The sequence below is a fragment of the Nerophis ophidion genome, linkage group LG11, assembly GCF_033978795.1.
Source record: "Nerophis ophidion isolate RoL-2023_Sa linkage group LG11, RoL_Noph_v1.0, whole genome shotgun sequence".
Lineage (NCBI taxonomy): Eukaryota > Metazoa > Chordata > Actinopteri > Syngnathiformes > Syngnathidae > Nerophis > Nerophis ophidion.
In genome coordinates, this window is record NC_084621.1 from 22,240,812 (window position 1) to 22,263,762 (window position 22,951).

General features: G+C 42.5%; 1 protein-coding gene across 2 annotated transcripts in view; it reads left to right on the forward strand.

Annotated features, from left to right (window-relative positions):
* Window positions 1-22,951, forward strand: part of bbs9 (Bardet-Biedl syndrome 9) — a 327,542-nt gene that overhangs the window by 11,498 nt on the left and 293,093 nt on the right. For both annotated transcript variants that reach the window (XM_061915390.1, XM_061915391.1), the window contains exons 4-8: window positions 5,516-5,580; window positions 5,657-5,770; window positions 14,999-15,173; window positions 19,736-19,820; window positions 20,301-20,484. In XM_061915390.1, the coding sequence (XP_061771374.1) occupies window positions 5,516-5,580; window positions 5,657-5,770; window positions 14,999-15,173; window positions 19,736-19,820; window positions 20,301-20,484 (623 nt within the window). The remainder of the gene's footprint in view (window positions 1-5,515; window positions 5,581-5,656; window positions 5,771-14,998; window positions 15,174-19,735; window positions 19,821-20,300; window positions 20,485-22,951) is intronic.

Genomic DNA, 22,951 nt, shown 5'->3' on the forward strand with positions numbered 1-22,951 from the left:
TGGTAATGAGTCTTTGGTATGACTCGGCAGAGTATTTGGTGAACATTGTTTTGTCCCACTAATTTCGGCGGTTCTTGAACTCACCGTAGTGTGGACAGTGACGCAACAGTTTGTTTACATGTAAAATCTTCCACTCCTCCTTTGTCTCATTTTGTCCACCAAATGTTTTATGCTGTGCGTGAATGCACAGAGGTGAGCTTTGTTGATGTTATTGACTTGTTGGAGTGATAATCAGGCATTTTTGGTCAGTGCATGACTGCAAGCTAATCAATGCTAACATGCTATTTAGGCTAGCTGTATGTACATATTGCATTATTATTTTTTTACACACACAAATCGAGACATGTACACACTGATCTGATTACACACACACCGATTGAGATACAGATGCACAAATCTTACACAGCAGACGTGTCGCAAAATTCATGTGTAAAAGGATAGCCAATCAGGGGTCTTGCTTCACACAAGTTTGAATACACAGACACACATTTATTTTTTAGACACACACATATATTGAAAGACAGATGTTTTTTTCTTTCACACATGCACAAATCAAAATACAAACACACAAAACGTGCAAAGACTGATGTGATTACACACACACAGATTGAGATACACACAAATTCTACACGGCAGACGTGTCGCAAAAGTCCTGCTACAACCGAACCTGAATAGACCGACAACCTTTTTTTTTTTTTTACACACACACAAATCAAAATACGGACACACAATTTAAAACAGGCACACGCTGATCAGTCAGTCGGTCGGGGTTCCTGCTTCAACTGTACCTGAATAGACTGACACACACATTTTTTTTTACACACACACACAAATCAGAATATGGACACAATTTAAAACAGGCACACGCTGATCTGATCAGACACTCACAAATTTAGATATAGACACACAAATTTTACATGGCAGACGTGTCGCCAAAGTGACAAGTAAAAATACAGCCAATCAGGGTGTTGCTTCACACATCTGAATACACAGACACACACATTTTTTTACACACACACAGATCAAAAGACAAGATCCATTTTTCTTTTACACATGCACAAATCAAAATACAAACACACAAAATATGCAAACAATGATCTGATTACACACACAGATTGAGATACAGACACACAAATCTTACACGGCAGACGTGTCGCAAAAGTCCTGCTTCAACCGAACCTGAAAAGACCGACGCACAATTTTTTTTTTTACACTCACACACACACAAATCAAAATGTGGACAAACAATTTAAAACAGACACACGCTGATCTGATCAGACACACACAAATTTAGATATAGACACACAAATCTTACATGGCAGATGTGTCGCCAAAGCAGCAAGTAAAAATAAAGCCTGCGTCACACAAATTTGAATACACAGACACACACATTGTTTTTACACACACATTTGGATCAAAATACAGACATATGGATGTTGTTTGTTTTTACACACACAAATCGAGACAGGTACACACTGATCTGATTACACACACACCGATTGAGATACAGACGCACAAATTTTATACGGCAGACGTGTCGCAAAAGTCACATGTAAAAAGATAGCCAATCAGGGGTCTTGCTTCACACAAATTTGAATACACAGAGACACACATTTTTTTTACACATACATATAAATCGAAAGACAAGATCTCTTTTTGTTTTACACACGCACAAATCAAAATACAAACATACAAAACGTGCAAACTCTGATTACACACACACAGAATGAGATACAAACGCACAAATGTTACATGGCAGACATGTCGCAAAAGTCACATGTAAAAATACAGCCATTCAGGGTATCTAAATAGACTGACACACACATTTTTTTTTTACACACAGATCGCAATACGGACACACAAATGAAAACACACACGTGGTCTGATTCCACACAGATTGAGATAAAGACACACAAATTAGTCCACAAACAAGTGCATTGGATTACAGACACACAGATCAAGATAGACAATTGCAAATAGTGTCGCTGCAATAATACTTCCATTGGTATTCTTCGATTGCCGTCATTCAGACTGAAGCGAGAGAATACAGCAGACGCTACTATTTGGTCCTTTCTTTGTCCGTTACAGAAGGACACACACACACACACACACACACACACACACACACTGGATTCCAGACGCACAGATCGAGATAGACATTTGCAAATAGTGTCGCTACGATAATACTTCCATAGGTATTCTTGGATTGCCGTCATTCAGACTGAAGCGAGAGAAGACAGCAGACGCTACTATTCGGTCCTTTCTTTGTCCGTTACAGAAGGACACACACACTGGATTACAGACACACAGATCGAGATAGGAATTTACAAATAGTGTCGCTACAATAATACTTCCATAGGTATTCTTGGATTGCCGTCATTCAGACTAAAGCAAGAGAAGACAGCATACGCTACTATTTGGTCCTTTCTTTGTCCGTTACAGAAGGACACACACACACTAACACACACTGGATTACAGACACACAGATCGAGATAGGAATTTACAAATAGTGTCGCTACAATAATACTTCCATAGGTATTCTTGGATTGCCGTCATTCAGACTAAAGCGAGAGAAGACAGCAGACGCTACTCTTTGGTCCTTCCTTTGTCCGTTACAGAAGGACACACACTAACACACACTGGATTACAGACACACAGATCGAAATAGGAATTTACAAATAGTGTCGCTACAATAATACTTCCATAGGTATTCTTGGATTGCCGTCAGCGAGAGAAGGCAGCAGACACTACTATTTGGTCCTTTCTTTGTCCCTTACAGAAGGACACACACACTGGATTACAGACACACAGATCAAGATAGACGTTTGCAAATAGTGTCGTTGCAATAATACTTCCATAGGTATTCTTGGATTGCCGTCATTCAGACTGAAGCGAGAGAAGACAGCAGACACTACGCTTTGGTCCTTTCTTTGTCCGTTTCAGAAGGACTGACTTACACACACTAACACACACACCCAGTGTGTTTACAGTCCTCACGTCCGCAGCCTGGTACAGTTCCATCCCACGAGCAAAATGGCGTCTGGTTAACGTGTGGTTTCCAACGCGGAATTCCTCAGAGGCCGGCGGGCATTCGGAAGGCGCGCCTGACCAGAGCCACACGTTTATAAATAATGTCGGGCATAGCGAGGTGGGCTGCCGCTGAAAGATCCGACTTTCAACGCCGGCGAGCCCCATTTCCCCAGGATGAAAGAACAACTTGTGGGATCCGGTTTCCACCGCTCCGATTCTTCCTTCCCCAGCGCCAACGGGCATGTCATGACGCTACAAACCGCTTCACGTGTTCTCGCCTGTGGAAACATCGACGAATATCTTGGCTGCTACGTTCAAACATCTACAGGTCATCCTGAAAAAAATCAGTGGAGTTCTAGCTCGGACGTTTCTACCTCGAAGGTTGAAGAGGCTTGAAAATTATTAAGTATTCTCAGTTTAAATCTGTTCCTTTGGTCCTTTTTACTTTCTTCTTCTTAGTACTTTAGAAGCACACGCAGAATGTTATTTAATGATTGACATGGCGGTTCATCCACAGAGGCAGTTAGGGCCGCATACAGAAAAGTTGAAGGCTTCAGGGGCCACTTTGTACTTTTTTGTACATTTAAGATCCTAAAACCTGTCATGGTCTCCAAGCCCGTTATTATAAGTTCCTTGTATTTTTCATTACTTCCTGTCCAGCATGTCTACCATTTTTCATTCCACTTCCTGTTTACCTCCGTTTGCTACCACCCGTTGCTCCGTCACCTGTCCATCCATCCATCCATTAATTTTCTTCCGCTTATCCGAGGTCGGGTCGCGGGGTCAGCAGCCTAAGCAGGGAAGCCCAGACTTTCCTTTCCCGAGGTGTTCCCAGCCCAGCCGGGAGACAAGGTCTTCCCAACATGTCCTGGGTCTTTTCTGTGGCCTCCTACCAGTTGGACGTGCCCTAAACAACTCCCTAGGGAGGCGTTCGGGTGGCATCCTGACCATATGCCCAAACTACCTCATCTGGCTCCTCTCCACGTGGAGGAGCAGCGGCTTTACTTTGAGCTCCTCCCGGAAGGCAGAGCTTCTCACCCTAACCCTAAGGGAGAGACCTGCCACCCCGCGGAGTAAACTCATTTCAGCCGCTTGAACCCGTGATCTTGTCCTTTCGGTCATAACCCAAAGCTAATGACCATGGGTGAGGATGGGAACGTAGATCGACCGGTAAATTGAGAGCTTTGCCTTCCGGCTCAGCTCCTTCACCACAACGGATCGATACAGCGTCCGCATTACTGAAGACACCGCACCGATCCGCCTGTCGATCTCACGATCAACTCTTCCCTCACTCGTGAACAAGACTCCTAGGTACTTGGACTCCTCCACTTGGGGCAGGGTCTCCTCCCCAACCCGGAGATGGCATAAAGTGCATTATAGTGCATTGTTTGAATTTTTTTTTTTTTAAACATGCCTTAAAACAACAGCTACAAAAACAATGAAGGCACACAGCTTCAGTCCAGAGTATACGAGAGTAATATAGTAAACAATAACTTAGTCCTCATTTAGTGCAAGACTGCCTGGTATACTGAGTAACAGGGTATTATAAACTGGGCTCACATCCATCATCCGCTTGTAGTCATTGTGTATCTCCTTTATGATTCTTAAAAAGGTGGAAGATCTAACTGCTCGTATTAAAGGAAGATGTCTCGGTTCCTCCTCGCATAACCAACTTTTTGCAGTCATTGCAAATTGCCAGTTTTTTATCCGTCAGAGACACTTTAAAATAATCCCAAACCATAGACATGGTGTCGTTAGTCAGTCACCGAGCGGGGCTCGCTTGTTAGCCACGGCTCCAGCACCGGCAACAACACTCTTGTTGTTGTTGTGCTCCGCTCGCGGTGGTTTGATGAGATCATCAAGCGTCACTGGTAAACCTCTCATGCCGCAGTCGTCAACTCCTGTTTTGTTTTAAAAAGTTATTGTGATGGTCTCAAGCCGTCATCGTGCGGGTTCTCAGGACCACCTAGGAATGACATTCTGTCGAGCAGGTGTAGACTTCTTTTTTTTGCAATATTTAAGTCTCTTGCCGGTTTTCTTTGCAGTCTTCCTGTTTTTCTGCTCGCTCTTCCGCTCCAGCTTTTCGGCTGCATGCGTCGTCCCCCTTATGCTCTTTTCCTCTCGAGCTCAGCATTGGCTTCCTTCTGGCTCCTTCTCTCTCCATCTCTTCCCCCTGCCCTTTTATACAGTGCGAGAGGAGATTTAAATTGTGCCCAGCTGGGCGACCCACGCACCTGATAATAGTATTTGCGGGGTCGATTCCGGCGAGCCCCGCCTCGCTGCTTGCTCGCAGTCCACGCCTCCTCGCCGGTATCTTGGGTTGCCTCGCTGTCGGACTGCCGTCTCCGCCTCTCCACAGTCATTAATTTTACTTTTTCAAACCGTTACCGATAATTTCCGATATTACATTTTAAGCATTTATCGGCCGATAATATCGGACATCTCTACTTATGATGATGATCATTTTTAAATGTTGTGTTTTTAGGTGTTCAGATCTTCTTCACCTGGCCGTCCTTCACCCCAGGAAGCTGTCGGTCTTCTCCGTCTTAGGTGACCATCCTTCTCGTGTGTCAGTTCCCGTTCGACCCATGTTGGAATATGTTGACGCCTGCGTGCATGTGTGCAGGAACGGCGGGGAACGTGGAGCATGGCGACCAGTACCAGGTCAAGCTGGTGTACGAACACAACCTGCAGAGGACCGCCTGCAACATGACCTACGGTGCCTTCGGAGGAGTCTTGGGTACACACACACTCGCACGCACGCACACACACACACACACACACACACACACACACACACACACACACATAAATGATGCTGTCTCATGCTCTCTGCTTGTGGAAAAACCAAGACGGGGACAGCCCTGGACTTCAGAATCCAAGAATAACACACACACACACACACACACACACACACACACACACACACACACACACACACACACACACACACACACACACACACACACACACACACACACACACAACGGGAACCCCCTTTAAAGCAGAGAAAAATGGTCATTCCAAAGAAAGGCTGCTTTGTTGAGGTGTGTGTGTGTGCAGAAAAGTCCAGACTGTCTGTGGTCTGGCATGATGGGCCCTTCATCCGCTCCCCGTGTGTGCGTGTGAGTGTGTGTGAGAGCCAGAGCCAAAGTGGGCTTTGTTGCGTCCACGACTCGGTGATGTGGTTGTTTCCACCACTAGAGGGCGCTCCATGCCACTGAATTACGATCTCCCCTAAAGCTTGTCCCAATGAATGGGATTCTGTTTGCTTTAGGGGCCCCTCCAACCCTCCGCACACACCCCCGGGAAGGTCAGAAGTCAGCTCCGCAGCGCCACTAGAGGGTCTTTGTCTCACACAAGGACACTTTCTGCCGGTTCTTTACCTTGACTTTCAAGCCAAACCACATCACAGCGTCCGTCATATGCCGCACGCTATTTTTAAACCGCGTTATTATCTTTTATTCCTGTGTAATAAGTCAGCTTAATGCCTTGGATTTGAAACCTTCAATAACTGGAGCAGAAGGTGGCCTTTAGCTAATAAGCCAAAGCACATTCATACTGATACATTATACATCCATTTTGTACCGCTTGTCCCTCTCAGGCTCGCAGGGAGGGCGCTGGAGCTAGACGCTTCTCCTTATTTCCCTGTTTTTCTTGCATTATAACTAGGGCTGGGCAATATGGCCTTTTATTAATATCTAAATATTTTTAGGACATGTTACGATACACCATATATATCTGGATATTTTGCCTTAGCCTTGAATGATCACTTGATTCATATAATCACAGCAGTATGATGATTCTATGTGTCTACATTAAAACATTCTTCTTCATACTGCATTAATATATGCTCATTTTAACCTCTCATGCAGAGAGGGAAATCATAACTAAGTCTATTGACCAAAAGTGTATTTGTTAAACAGTTATTAAGCAGTGGCACAAACATTCATGTCATTTCCAAAACAGAAAGTGCAAGTTTGTCAGAGACATTTTAAAACAAGCTATGAGTGCACTTTTGTGCATGATGTCACTAAGATGACATATCAAAACAACACTGAATTAAAGTGCACTTTTTGTACAGAACGCCACTACAATAGTTTAAAACAAAAAAAGTGCACTTTTGTGCATGATGTCACACAAGATATTTTAATAACTGTCAAATAAAACGAGACGCTTTTCCTTATTTCCGTGTTTTTCTTGCATTATAACTAGAGCTGGGCGATATGGGCTTTTATTAATATCGAAATATTTTTAGGCCATGTCACGATACACCATATGTCTGTGTGTACCCTAAAAGGGACAAGCGGTAGAAAATGGATGGACGGATATATGTGTATATATATACATATATATATATGTATATATCTATATATATACATATATATATATATATATATATATATATATATATATATATATATATATATATATATATATATATATAAGTACTTGAATTTCAGTGAATTCTAGCTATAAATATACTCCTCCCCCACCCCATCTCCTGAATTCGGAATTCTGGACCTCTCAGCGCTCCTCACGACCTCTTGACAAGGCACACATTTGACCTCTTAACTGGAACCAGAGCTGTGTGTGTTAGTTTGTGTGTGTGTTTATGTGGGCTAGCGTGTGAGAAATATTGAATTTCTTGTTGTTTAAAGTGCATACTGCCACCTACTGCATTGGAGTGTGAACCACAGTTCCCCCACGTCTCCCTCCCTCACAAACATACCTTCCCATACTAAATTCCATTCCATAAACCTGTCTCTTCTAGAAACTTCACTGATATTTTCTGGTTCCTGCTTCGTACCCCTTTGAGAGTAACTTCATTCCGTCCTCTCTTAGTTTTCTCCTTTCTCCGCTGTGTTTCCCACTATGAATGATTGCATGTTCCACTGTCTCTACCTCATAGTGGCGGTCACACAATCCCGTCCGGTGTTTACCTATAAGGTGCAATGTTCTTGAATTGGTCTTGAACTGGGTTAGACGCTACTCAACCAACAGGAAGCAATACGTGAAGATTGCATAGCTGAAAACATTTTGTGGCGTACCTCAGGGATCAATACTTGGACCAAAATTGTTCAATCTCTATACAAACAAGTGTATGCTCGTGTTGCCATATCTGAGTTATTGTGTAGAAATATGGGGAAATAACTACAAAAGTACACTTAATTCACTAACAGTGTTACAAAAAAGATGTTGGATATGGAGAACATACAAACCCTTTACTTATTGAATCAAAAAATACTGAAATTCCACGACATAGGGAATTTGGAAACAGCTACACTTACCGCATTTTTCGGACTATAAGTTGCAGTTTTTGTCATAGTTTGGCCGGGGGTGCGACTTATACTCCGAAAAATATTGTATACACAAAACAAACTATAACCTGCTACCCAAGAATATACAACAATTCTTCTCAACAAAAGAGGACAAATATAATCTTAAATTTAAAATATTTGTAGGCACTTATTACACTTAAGGGGGACGGCGTGGCAAAATTGGGAGAGTGGCCGTGCCAGCAATCTGAGGGTTACTGGTTCAATCCCCACCTTCTACCATCCTAGTCACGACAGGTGTGTCCTTGGGCAAGACACTTCACCCTTGCTCCTGATGGGTCCTGGTGAGCGCCTTGCATGGCAGCACCCGCCATCAGTGTGTGAATGTGTGTGTGAATGGGCGAATGTGGAAATACTGTCAAAGCGCTTTCGGCTCCTTAAAAAGGGGTAGAAAAGCGCTATACAAGTACAACAATTTACCATTTAAGACCTTCAGTATATGAGTATGTGGAATTAAATGATGGAATGGATTAAGCAAAGCAATCAAACAATATATTAATATAATCCACTTCCAGAAACTCTTCAAACTTAAAGTGTTTACAAAGTACAAAGAAGAAGAACCATGATAATCATTCCACTTTGGACTGGACTCTCACCGTTATGTTGGATCCACTATGGATTGGACATTCACAATATCATGTTAGACCCACTTGACATCCATTGCTTTCGGTCCCCTGGGGGAGGGGGTCCTCTCCAAGGTTTCTCATAGTCATCATTGTCACTGTCACCGACGTCCCACTGGGTGTGAGTTTTTCCTTGCCCTTATGTGGTCTCAGTACCGAGGATGTCGTTGTGGTTTGTGCAGCCCTTTGAGACACCTGTGATTTAGGGCTATATAAATAAACATTGATTGATTGATTGACATTCTGAATTTATTTCATCCATCCATTCATTTTCAAAATAATCTTACTCATTTCACCATATGAAACATAACTTACTTCACCGAGTATTATTTATTTATATTTATTGTGATTACTAATGGAGTACATTGTGAATAAATTGAGAACAGGAAGTGAACAAAAGCTTTAGCAAGTGTTATGTAAAAGAAAAGGGGTAGGATTAAAAAGAAGCTCTGCTTCTTCCTACTCCTTTTCGAACATGTTGAAAAAAGAAACTGGAAACTGTGATGTATGCACGCATCTTCCAAATAAACTCCAACAACATTTGTAAAGTTACAAGGGACTTAAAGTTAGTATTATTTGCAGATGATACAACTGCGTTTTGTTCAGGAGAGAACACACAAAAGATAATACAAACAATAACAATGAAAAAATTTTAAAAATGTTTTGACAAAAACAGACAATCTTTGAATCTCAGTAAAACTAAAACAATTGCTATTTGGTATCAGTAGAAGGGGAAAAAAATGGGTTATACTTGTATAGCGCTTTTCTACCTTCAAGGTACTCAAAGCGCTTTGACACTATTCCCACATTCATACACTCACACACACATTCACACACTGATGGCGGAAGCTGCCAGGCAAGGCGCTGACCAGGACCCATCAGGAGCAAGGGTGAAGTGTCTTGCTCAAGGACACTACGGACGTTACGAAGTTGATAGAAGGTGGGGATCAAACCAGGATCCCTCAGGTTGCTGACACGACCACTCGACCATATGCGCCACGCTGCAGATATTGAAAGGGTAAAAGTGAATTAAAGTGAAGGGAATTATATTTATATAGCGCTTTTCTCTAGTGACTGAAAGCACCTTACATTGTAAAACCCAATATCTAAGTTACATGTATAGCAGTGTGGATGTCACTGGGAGCAGGTGGGTAAAGTGTGTTGCCCAAGGACACAACGGCAGTGACTAGGATAGCGGGAGCGGGGGTCGAACCTTGAACCCTCAAGTTGCTGGCACGGCCGCTCTACCAACCGAGAAATACCGCCTCAAAGAGCAGTATACACCCCAAAGAAAACACACTTTTGGGTGTAATAATAGATGATAAAATTAACGTGAAATATCTCATGCAAAAAATATGCAACATAAAGTAGCAAGAACCACGTCAATAATGAATAAAGCAAAAATGGATGGGATGTTCTAGACCAAAAATCACTTCATATTCTTTACTGCTCACCAGTGTTACATATCTTGAGTTGTGTTGTAGAAATATGGAGAAACAGCTACAAATGTGCACTTTATTTTCAAACAGTGTTACGAAAAAGATCCATTAGAATAACACATAATGTTGGATATACAGAACATACAAACACTTTAATTTATTCAATAAAAAATATTGAAATTTAACGATTTGGTGCATTTGTAAACAGCTTAAATTATGCACAAAGCTGTAACCTGCTACCCAAGAATATACAACAATTTGTCTCACAAAAGAGGATAAATATAACATTATGGGAAAATCCAATTTAATACATTTATATGCTCGTACAACACTTAAAACCTTCAGCACGTCAGTATGTGGAATTAAATGATGGAATGGATTAACCAAAGAAACCAAACAAAGCACCAATATGATTCAGTTTAAGAGACTGTTCAAACTACAAGTGTTCACAAAGTACACAGAACAATAATTATGACGAACATTTTTTGGAGATAACGATTATTTATGTATTTCATATTTGTTTACTTACTATGGTATATTATTATTTTTTTTAATTCACTGTTCTGTTACAAGGAAATGGGATAACTTTGCTATGGCATGAAAAGGGGTAGGATTAAATAAGCTCCGCTTCTTCCTACTCCTAATCGGACTTGCTGTAATGAAACATCTACAATTATGTGATGCATTACATTGTGCCGTATGCACGTTCCAAATAAACTGAACTGAACTGAAATGTCTTAGTCAGTCTGGTGCGCGATATGATTCCTTCCTCTTCTGTACTCCCCCTTACAGTTATTCCCGCTCCTACTGTGTTTTGTACTACATATGTCTTCCATGTTTGTGCTAATGTCCCAGTGTGATTGCCACTCTTTCAAAATATTTCCTGAAATGAATGATGTTATAACAGCATATTTCTTATGTCTCATCACTGTTTTATTTCCCGACTTGAGAAGTACCCATGTATTGTGTACTTGTGTCATGAACATGAATGATGGCCTGCTTCAAAAGTAACATGTCTCTAAATGACTCTTCTCACACACACACACACACACACACACACACACACACACACACACACACACACACTGTCTCCATATGTTTAGGTTGTCTGTATCTCTAATGAACACACATGTTGACACTGAGGTGGTGTGTACAAGTGTGCAGTTTTGCTCTTCTGTTACCGTAGATGCTTTAGGAGTGCGTGTGTGTGTGTGGGTGTGTGTGTGTATGCAAGGCCTGCGCTGTAGGTGGCAGTCTCCCTGACCTCTACTTGACGGCAGTGAGATTTTTAAAAGCGCGTTGAGGCCTAATTATAGTCCCCCGGTCACATCGCTGCTTTATGGTGGAGTTGTGTGTGTGTGTGTGTGTGTGTGTGTGTGTGTGTGTGCCAAGGTGTTAATGGAAGTATCAGACTGAGTCCAGTGAGATACACACTCTGCTGCTGAAACAAGACAAAAGCAGTGTTTTAATTTTGTGTGTTAGCGAGGTTATTATAGGTTGGTCATAACGTATTTTATACTGAAGTACAATTTTTCAGGTGTGAATGAATGATGGGTTCCCACTTCTCTGTGAACACTTTGATTATCTAATAAATAGAAAAGCGCTTTATAAAATATAATGTGTTATTTATTACTTTCTGTTTGTAGCTTGCTGTATCGATTCGTTGTGGTGAAGAAGGAGCTGAGCCGGAAGGCAAATTTTTCAATTTACCAGTCGATCTACGTTCCCATCCTCACCTATGGTCATGAGCTTTGGGTTATGACCGAAAGGATAAGATCACGGGTACAAGCGGCCAAAATGAGTTTCCTCCGCCGTGTGGCGGGGCTCTCCCTTAGAGATAGGGCGAGAAGCTCTGCCATCCGGGAGGAGCTCAAAGTAAAGCCGCTGCTCCTCCACATGGAGAGGAGCTAGATGAGGTTGTTTGGGCATCTGGTCAGGATGCCACCCGAACGCCTCGCCAGGGAGGTGTTTAGGGCACGTCCGACCGGTAGGAGGCAACGGGAAAGACCCAGGACACGTTGGGAAGACTATGTCTCTCGGCTGGCCTGGGAACGCCTCGGGATTACCCGGGAAGAGCTGGACCAAGTGGCTGGGGAGAGGGAAGTCTGGGCTTTCCTGCTTTGGCTGCTGCCCCCACGACCCGACCCCGAATAGGCGGAAGAAGATGGATGGATGTTTGTAGCTTCTTGTCTCCTCCTCTGCATGAGCGATTTTCCTTTTGTGTAGTTTATCATAAATTGTAGGGCTGCGAATCTTTGGGTGTCCCGCGATTCGATTCAATATCGATTCTTGGGGTCACGATTCGATTCAAAATCGATTTTTTTTTTCAATTCAACACGATTCTCTATTCAAAAACGATATTTTTCTGAGTCAAAAGGATTCTGTTTTCATTCAATACATAGGATTTCAGCAGGATCTACCCTAGTCTGCTGACATGCAAGCAGAGTAGTAGATTTTTGTAAAAAGCTTTTATAATTGTAAAGGACAATGTTTTATCAACTGATTGCAATAATGTAAATTTGTTTTAAATATTAAACGAATCAAAAATATGCCTTATTTTATCTTTGTGAAAATATTGGACACAGTGTGTTGTCAAGCTTATGAGATGCGATGCAAGTGTAAGCCACTCTGACACTATTGTTCTTTTTTTTAATTTTTATAAATGTCCAATGATAATGTCAATGAGAGATTTTCAATCACTGCTATGCTGAAATTATAACTAATATTGACACTGTTGTTGATAATATTTTCATTTTGTTTCACTACATTTGGTTTATTCTGTGTCATGTTTGTGTCTCCTCTCAATTGCTTTGTTTATTGCATTTCTGAGTGTTGCCGGGTCAGGTTTGGTTTTGGAATTGGATTGCATTGTTATGCTATTGCTGTGAACTTTTTTGGAGTGATAAAAAAAAAAAAAAGAAAAATCGATTCTGAATCGCACAACGTGAGAATCGCGATTCGTATTCTAATCGATTTTCCCCCACACCCCTAATAGATTGTTTTTTTTTTTTTGTTATTAGATCAGTTTAGAAGTTACCTATTGCCTTTCTCCTCCCAATGGAGTGATTTTCCATTTATTGTTTTTTTGCCCTATGCCAGGGGTCCGCAACCCAAAATGTTAAAAGTGCGATATTGGACCAAAAATACAAAAAACATATCTTTCTGGAGCCGCAAAAAATTAAAAGCCCTGAGTATTATAATGAAGGCAACACATGATGTAAGTGTCTATATTAGCTATATTAGCCTACTATCAAAATGATTTTGTGTCGCAGGCATTGTTCGAAATGTTTCAAATGTAATATTTATCCTACATATTTTTACAACGTTGGAAAACATTAGTAAAACTTCTCAGAGGGTGAGATAACTCCTGGAAAGGACTGTTTTAGAATGGCCAAAGGTATAAATGTGTGTGTCCAAGTGAAAGAAAACATCAGGCTGTCTTTTTCTAACGGATTTATTACAATCTTTGCAAGCTGGGTCACGTTTGCTGTGGTCTGGAACAACAATGGCGCACAAACAACAATCGGAAATGCAGCCAATATTACATACAGATAATGTGTCATGAGACATGCAAAAATAAATTAAATACCCAGACGACATAGGTAAAGGAAATTAATTTAGACAAAAGACGCATGATGATGCAATATTTACATACAGCTAGCCTACGTAGCAAATTAGCATCGATTAGCTTACAGTCATGCACTGACCAAATATGCCTGATTAGCACTTCACACAAGTCAATAACATAAACAAAGCTCACTTTTGTGCATTCACGCACAGTATAAAACGTTTGGTGGACAAAATGAGACAAAGAAGGAGTGGGGGATTTTACATGTAAACAAACTGTTGAGTCACAGTTCACACTATGGTGACTTCAAGAACTGCAGAAATAAGTAGGACAAAACGCATCTTTCTGTGGCTGCGTCGGAGAAGCTTCATGTAAACAAACTACGGTGAGTTCAAGGATTGCAGAAATGAATACGACAAAACAGTGCTCTCCAAATGCACTCATCATTTAAGCATGTTTAATACAAACAGTGGGCTTTCAAACAATTAGGAATGTTTGTGTCATGTTTGTCCTCCTAGAGAACCCATATTAAAACAAAAATATATTTAATATATAAACACATATTATTCCATTGTCATATAACTCTATTTTATTTAAATAGAGTTATAGGAAAACTGCTAAAATTAAGTCTGTGTCAATCGTCCCCTCTTTTTTGCCAAAGCCTAACAAGTACATGTGTTTTGTTATTTATTTATTTATTTTTTAATACATTTTTACAACAAAAATACAATTAAAGCACCTTCTTAAATTCTCATAATGGGGCATTGTCTTTGGAATTTCGAGGGAAAAAAACAAATACATAACATTTTGGAATAAGGCTGTAAAAATGGGTGACTACGTTCCGGATGCAGCGTAGCACCTTTTTAAATTCTCATCACGGGGTATTGTCTTTGGAATTTTGAGGGAAAAAAACTAATACATTCCATTTTGGAATAAGGCTGTAAAAATGTGTGACTTAGTTCCGAATGCAGCGTGTATCTCACTTCTTCTATCCATCAGGTCACCACTCGCTGTGCATCCAGTCTATGGACGGGATGCTGATGTTCTTCGAGCAGGACAGCTACTCCTTCGGAAGGTTCCTCCCCGGTTTCCTGCTCCCGGGCCCGCTGGCCTACAACTCCAGGACCGACAGCTTCCTGACGGTGTCCTCGGCTCGCCAGCTGGAGAGCTACAGGTGGGTGTCGCTTTGCAAGCAAGAGTGCGTTACACTGTACCGCAAGTGTCGGGCCATAAAGTGCTGAAAATATCCTTCAAATATTCGCGTGGAAAAGAAAATGTGACAAACCACAGACATGATGATTCTCTAGCCGGCACACGCACAGATGTACAAGGCATGTGTCTAGGTTGCAGTTTACAAAGTGTTTGCGGTGAACAAGGTGGAACAAGGTGTAGACAGCGGTCTGGCAGCGTGGAGTGTGTGTTGGCGCTATCAATCCACATACAAAGTTTAAGCAAACATTCTTCTCATGTACGTGGAAACACAACGTAGACTTGCTATCTTTGTGAAGAGCGAGCGCATTGTGCAATATGCGTAGTGTGTGCAATTACCGTCATAATACACGCCACGCGCTCAGCTCCCTCCTCATGGCTCCAAGGCAAGCAAACCCTATCAGTGGGCTCCGGGAAGGCCCTTCGCTCAACATCTGCGCTCTCCTGGACGACGCTGAGCCGTGTGCTGCGGTTCCTCTCAGATCCACTTGAGTGTTAGGCGTAAATGTCAAACAGCTCGCAGACAGGACACACTATGGTGGTATGAAATGTGTGGGCTGGGGCGTCAGTTGGTCCTCGTGGAGATCTGTGCTCAGGCAAGGTGCAGGAAAATGTTCTGTTGATGACGGGGTGATGGACGGCTGAGAAGGGGAATCAAGCGGTGTTGAAGGTGTTGGTTGGGGGTGTGGGGGTGTTTGTGTATATGCCCATTGTCTTTGGGTGTAGTGTTGTTGTGTCCATAGGCCTGGGGCCGTTTTGCATGCAATGCAAGCAACAGTTCGACTTCCAAGTGTCGTTGAGGAGGGAGGGAGGTCAAAAGCGCCCAACTTTGAGAGTCCTCGGGGATGTTTACAGAACAGCCTGCTCCTGTTGTTGCAGCATCAAGGCCATTCGAAGGACTCAACTCGTGGATTAGGATTTTGGTTTTTCCGCGGGAGAGACAATGGCTTATCTGTTCTATTTGTCCATGTTGGCTCTCATATCCAATTTTACCCTTGCAACAAGCTTCAAGTTTTTGAATCTTGGAGAGGTGTACTAATAAATAAAAACACAAGGAAACACTTACTGTATTCAACAGACAATAAAGCGCAGCGGCATATGATTCAGGATTCAGGATGCTTTGTTATAGTCCATTCTTTAACATGTACAAGACATATAAGAACTGAAATTATATTTTCGGCACAGTCCCACAAAGAGCAGACATACTTTACAGGGAGACAAGAACAGGACTTCCAACGGATCAGCCACTTACGGCCCTCCTTAAAAAAGGTGGGGAAAAAGGTGATATTGGGAAAGGGGGGAAGAGTAAAAAAATATCAGTCAAAGGTTAGACCCTCGGGAGGGTGTCCAGACTGAGTACAAGGAAAAAAATCAAATTTGCCATAGCACACATAAACAAGTTACATATAATCACAACAACTTGCAACAGAGGGAGGTTTGGGGCCCTGGAGACCGACCTGCTGCTATAAAGTGCTACTCAGCCGTCCATCACCCCAAAGGGAAATCTAGCAGTGGTGAAGGAGTTGGGTGGGGGTTGGTGTGTGTGTTTGTGTATATGCCCATTGTCTTTGGGTGTAGTGGTGTTGTGTCCGTAGGCCTGGAGCCATTTTGCATGAAATGCAAGCTACAGTTCGACTTCCAGGTGTCGTTGAGGAGGGAGGGAGGTCAAAAGCATCCATCTTTGACAGTCGTCGGGGATGATTACAAAACAGCCTGCTCCTGTTGTTGCAACATCAAGGCCATTTAAAGGAGTCGAATCGTAGATTAGGATTTTGTTTTTCCGCGAGCAGATATGACAATGGCTTGTCTGTTCTATTCGTCCATGTTGGCTCTCATATCCAAATTTTCCCTTTCAACATGCTTCTCCATGATGTGATCCATCTTGCAATTCAGTTCAGTAATCGCCTGACCCAATCCTTCTATTGCGACGAACAGCCTTTGGTCTGTGGATGATGCAGTGAACCTGACCCTCCACTTCATCCTGGGTCATCTAGATTCCCCAGGAACCTATGTCAGGATCCTGTTTGTGGACTTCAGCTCTGCCTTTATCACCATCCTCCCTGGACTGCCACGAGACAAGTTCTACCGGCTCAGCGTGCCCGACTCCCTCTGCAGTTGGATCAATGACTTCCTTCCGGTCCGAAGACAACATGTGCGGCTGGGGAAGATTGTCTCGGACAGTCGAACCACGAACACTGGTACTCCTCAGGGCTGTGTACATTCCCCCTGGCTCTTCTCCCTGTACATAAACTGCTTCAACTCCAGTCACCAGTCCGTAAAGCTGCTCAAGTTTGCAGACGACACTACCCTAATTGGGCTCATCTCGGATGGCGACGAGTCTGCTTACAGGAGAGAGGTGGATTGCCTGGGATCCTGGTGCAGCCTCAACAACCTGGAGCTGAAGACCCAGAAAAACAGTGGAAATGATCATGGACTTCAGGAAAGTCACAGCCCCACCATCCCCCTAACCCTGATTGACTCTCCCACCTGTGGACTCCTTCCGTTTCTTGGGCACCACCATCACCCAGGACCTGAAGTGGGATCCGACCATCAGCTCCCTCATCAAGAAGACCCAGAAGAGGATGTACTTCCTGCGGCAGCTGAGGAAACTTACGGTGCCGACTGATATGCTGGTGCAGTTCTACTCAGCCATCATCGAGTCCATTCTCACCTCCTCCATCACCGTGTAGTTTCCCCGCGCCACAGTCCGGGACAAGCATTGACTTCAGTGCATCGTATGTTCTGCTGAGAAGGTTATTGGCTGCAAGTTCCCATCCCTCCAAGACCTGTTCTCCTCCAAGACCAGGAGACGTGTGGGTCGGATCACAGCTGACTCTTCTCACCCTGGACACAAGCTATTCTCCCCTCTCCTCTCAGGCAGGAGACTACGGTCCATCCAGACCCACACCTCCCATCACCTGAACAGTTTTTTCCCCTCGGCCATCAGGCAGATGAACAGTAACAAGATCTGATAGCTCAGTTGCAGCTCATTTTATTACCTATTCTGTGTTTTATGTCTTTTACGTTGCACCATTGCACCCAGAAAAAATCATAGTTTGTGAACCCGTTCTCAAACAATGGCAATAAAAACTATTCTGATTCTGATAAATTTGGAAATAATACCGTTACTTTTGTGTGTGTTCATGTGGTAATAGATGTTTATTTGATTATTACATTTAATTTAAAAGCAAGCTGATAATGACAACTGTGCTGTGCAGTTGTTATATCTTGTTTCTGTGTGCAATCATTTCAATGTGTCCTTGTTGCCGTAGTCAGGAAGTAGTCTTTGCTACAAGGCTTAAAAGGCCACGTAACTTTGAAATACCTGGGCTGGGTAGACATCCTCTCTGGATAAAAGGCTTTGGTTAGAATGTGAAAACAAGCAACAAATTGGATTAAGATGAATCTCACAAATTGAAGTTAAATACTAAGGGACTGTACCGAGACAAATGGTATTGAGGCCAAACAGCTCAATTTGTGTTTCATCTGACATGACATGGGCATAAATAAGACGTTCTGTTATTAGATGAAACAAAAACTGAGCTGTTTGGCCACAATACCCAGCAATATGTTTGGAGGAGAAGAGATGAGGCCTTTAATCCCAAGAACACCCAACCTACCGTCAAGCATGGTGGTGGTAGTATTATGCTCTGGACCTGTTTTGCTGCCAATGGAACTGGTGCTTTACAGAGAGTAAATGGGGCAATGAAAAAGGAGGATTACCTCCAAATTTTTCAGGACAACCTAAAATAATCAGGCCGGAGGTTGGGTCTTGGGCGCAGTTGGGGGTTCCAACAGGACAATGACTCCAAACACACGTGAAAAGTGGTACAGGAATGGCTAAATCAGGCTAGAATGAAGGTTTTAGAATGGCCTTCCCAAAGTCCTGTCTTAAACGTGTGGACAATGCTGAAGAAACAAGTCCATGTCAGAAAACCCAACAAATTTAGCTGAACTCCACCAATTTTGTCAAGAGGAGTGGTCTAAAAATCAAGCAGAAGCTTGTGGGTAACTACCAAAAGCGCCTTATTGCAGTGAAACTTGCCAACATTGCTGTATGTATACTTTTGACCCAGCAGATGTGGTCACATTTTCAGTAGACCCATAATAAATTCATAAAAGAACCAAACTTCATGAATGTTTTTTGGCACCAACAAGTATGTGCTCCAATCACTCGATCACAAACAAATGAGAGTTTTAGAAATGATTGGAAACTCAAGTCAGCCATGACATTATGTCCTTCACAAGTGTATGTAAACTGTTGACCACAACTGTAGCTCCACCCCCTCTGATGTCATGCGATACAACAAATTGCTATTGCGTCACCCAGTGGACATATTTAGTATAGCACTTTCTTTCATTCAAAAATTTCAACTCATTTTTATACTCGGCAAACTCATCTCGCGGGCCGGATAAAACCTGTTTGCCTTTGACACCCCTGCCCCTAAACAGGCATGAATGAATGAATGAATGAATGAATGAATGAATGTATGAATCAACATCTGCTCGTCTCTCCTTGCCCCTCAGGTACGAGACCTTGGCCGTGGCCACGGAGGCAGAGCGTCGCCAGGATCCCGAGCTCCCCCTCAAGAGCGGAGGCAAGCGGCTGAGCGTAAGTCCCCCCTTTTCACCTCATCACGACCCCGCTGCTGACACGGCAACCGCCGGAATGTCGCTGATGTCACTTATTCCCGCACGCGTGCGACGGCCGAGTGGCGGCCATTAGCGCTCGTTAACGCCAACAAGCCCAATTAGTGACGAGCTTTGGCTTGACCTTAGTTGTATTTGGCATCTTTTCTTGGACATCCCTACACTTCTGTTAGCATCCATAGACCGGGAGCGACTGGTAACCATGACAACACACAATGATTTTTCTTGATGCAGTAATAATTGAATCTTAGTATGTTTTTGCTTCCTTGTTTGATTCCAAATTGACTCAGAATTAAAATAAACTCAGGTGTTCCAAATGCAAACATGTCACATCCTATTTAGTCACTGTTTGGAAGTATTCATGCAGACTTCCTGATGAGAGCGTGAGGTCTTTCCTTTGTACACAAGCCCCAGGTTTTTCCCGTCTGTGTTCCCTCCGCAGCCTGATTGGACGCTGGTCCTGGGTGAACAAGCCCTGGACGTCTCCGTGTCCTCCTTCTCCCACGCCGCCTCCTCCATCTTCGTGCTGGGCGAGCGCAACCTCTACTGCCTCCGAGACAACGGGCAGATCCGCTTCATGAAGAAGCTGGAGTTCAACCCCAGCTGCTTCCTGCCCTACGCCTCACGTGAGTTCCAGACTTCCCTCTCCCCAGCCACTTCGTCCAGCTCTTCCCGGGAAATCCCGAGGCTTTCCCAGGCCAGCCGGGAGACATAGTCTTCCCAACGTGTCCTGGCTCTTCCCCAGGCCAGCCGGGAGACATAGTCTTCCCAACGTGTCCTGGGTCTTCCCCGTGGCCTCCTACCGGTTGGACGTGCCCGAAACACTTCCCAAGGGAGGCGTTCGGGTGGCATCCTGACCAGATGCCCGAACAACCTCTTCTAGCTCCTCTCCATGTGGAGGAGCAGTGGCTTTACTTTGAGCTCCTCCCAGATGGCAGAGCTTCTCACCCTATCTCTAAGGGAGAGCCCCAAACTCATTTTGGCCGCTTTTACCCAAAATCTTGTCCTTTCGGTCATAACCCAAAGCTCATGACCATAAGTGAGGATGGAAACGTAGATCCGCCGGTAAATTGAGAGCTTTGTGGATCGATACAGCGTCCACATTACTGAAGACGCCGCACCGATCCGCCTGTCGATCTTACGATCCGCTATTCCCTCACTCGTGAACAAGACTCAGAGGTACTTGAACTCCTCCACTTGGGGCAGGGTCTCCTCCCTATGGCACTACACCATAGACTCGGACATGGAGATGCTGATTCTCATCCCAGTCGCTTCACACTCGGCTGCCGATCCAGTGAGAGCTGAAGATCCTGGCCAGATGAAGCCATCAGGACCATATCGTCTGCAAAAAGCAGAGACCTAATCCTGCAGCCACCAAACCGGATCCCCTCAACGCCCTGACTGCGCCTAGAAATTATGTCCATAAAAATTGTGAACAGAGTCTCTGACAAAGGGCAGCCTTGGCGGAGTCCAACCCTCACTGGAAACGGGTCCAATGCGGACCAAGCCCTGAAACTGATCATACAGGGAGCGGACCGCCACAATCATACAGTCTGATACTCCATACTCTCTGAGCACTCTCCACAGGACTTTGCTTTACATAGTGAAAACCAAATAACTAAGTTATATTTAACCATAGTGGGTGGCACTGGGAGCCACCCACACGGTATCATACTCATTTAAATGACTTCAGCTTTTAAATGAATTCAAAATTCTAAGCGTTTCAACATTTATACCATTTCAACATTCAAACCATTTCAACATGTAAACCATTTCAACGTTTAAACCATTTCAATGGATGGAACATTCAAACCATTTTGACATTCAAACTATTCTTACATTTATTCTACATTCCATTAGTGTTTCAGATCAGCTTCAGAATTGGAGCATTCACACTAGTCTCTACAGAAATTGCTTCATGTCAGAATTTTGATGATTATGGCGTACAGCAGGGTTTCTTAACCTTTTTGACTTCGGCGCCTACCTTTTCCACCACAGAGGTGCCCAAAGCTCACTCATTCACTCTTATTGACACTAAACTGTTAGTATAAGTTACTTTACTTTTGATTTTAATTGTATTCAAAATGCATAGTACTGAAATATATAAAGATAAATATAAATTAATTAATTAAATAAAATGAAAATTATTTTATCTACATTTTATAATTGATTATTTAAAATACATATGTTTCTTAAATAATTTCAACATGTAAACCATGTCAACATTCAAACCATTTCACATGTAAACCATGTGAACATGTAAACCATGTCAACATGTAAACCATTTCAGCAATTCTACCATTTCAACATTTTAACCATTTTCACATTTAAATGATTTTAACATTCAAAGCATTTCAACATTTAAACCATTTCAACATGTAAACCATTTCAACATTTAAACCAGTTCAACATTTAAATAATTTCAACATTCAAACCATCTAAACATTTCTACCATTTCAACATTTTAATCATTTTCACCATTCAAATGATTTCAACATTCAAAGCATTTTAACATTCAAACAATTACCTTCAAATCATTTCAACATTGAAACCATTTCAACATTCAAACCAGTTCGACATTCAAAGCATTTCAACATTTGAACCATTTCAACATTCAAACCAGTTCAACATTTAAATAATTTCAACATTCAAACCATCTCAACATTTCAACCAATTCAACATTTTAACCATTTTCACCTTTTTAAATGATTTCAGCATTTAAATGATTTTAACATTCAAAGTATTTCAACATTCAAACCATGTCAACATTTAAATAGATTCAACATGTTAGGCATTTCAACATTAAAACCATCTCAACATTTCTACCATTTCAACATTTTAACCATTTTCACCATTTAAATGATTTCAAAATTCAAAGCATTGCAACATTCAAACCATTTCAACATGTAAACCATTTCATCATTCAAACCATTTCATCATTCAAACCATTTCAACATTCAAACCATGTCAACATTTAAACCATTTCAACATGTAAACCATTTTACTATTCAAACCATTTTACTATTCAAACCATTTTACTATTCAAACCATTTTACTATTCAAACCATTTCAACATTAAACAATTTCAACAGT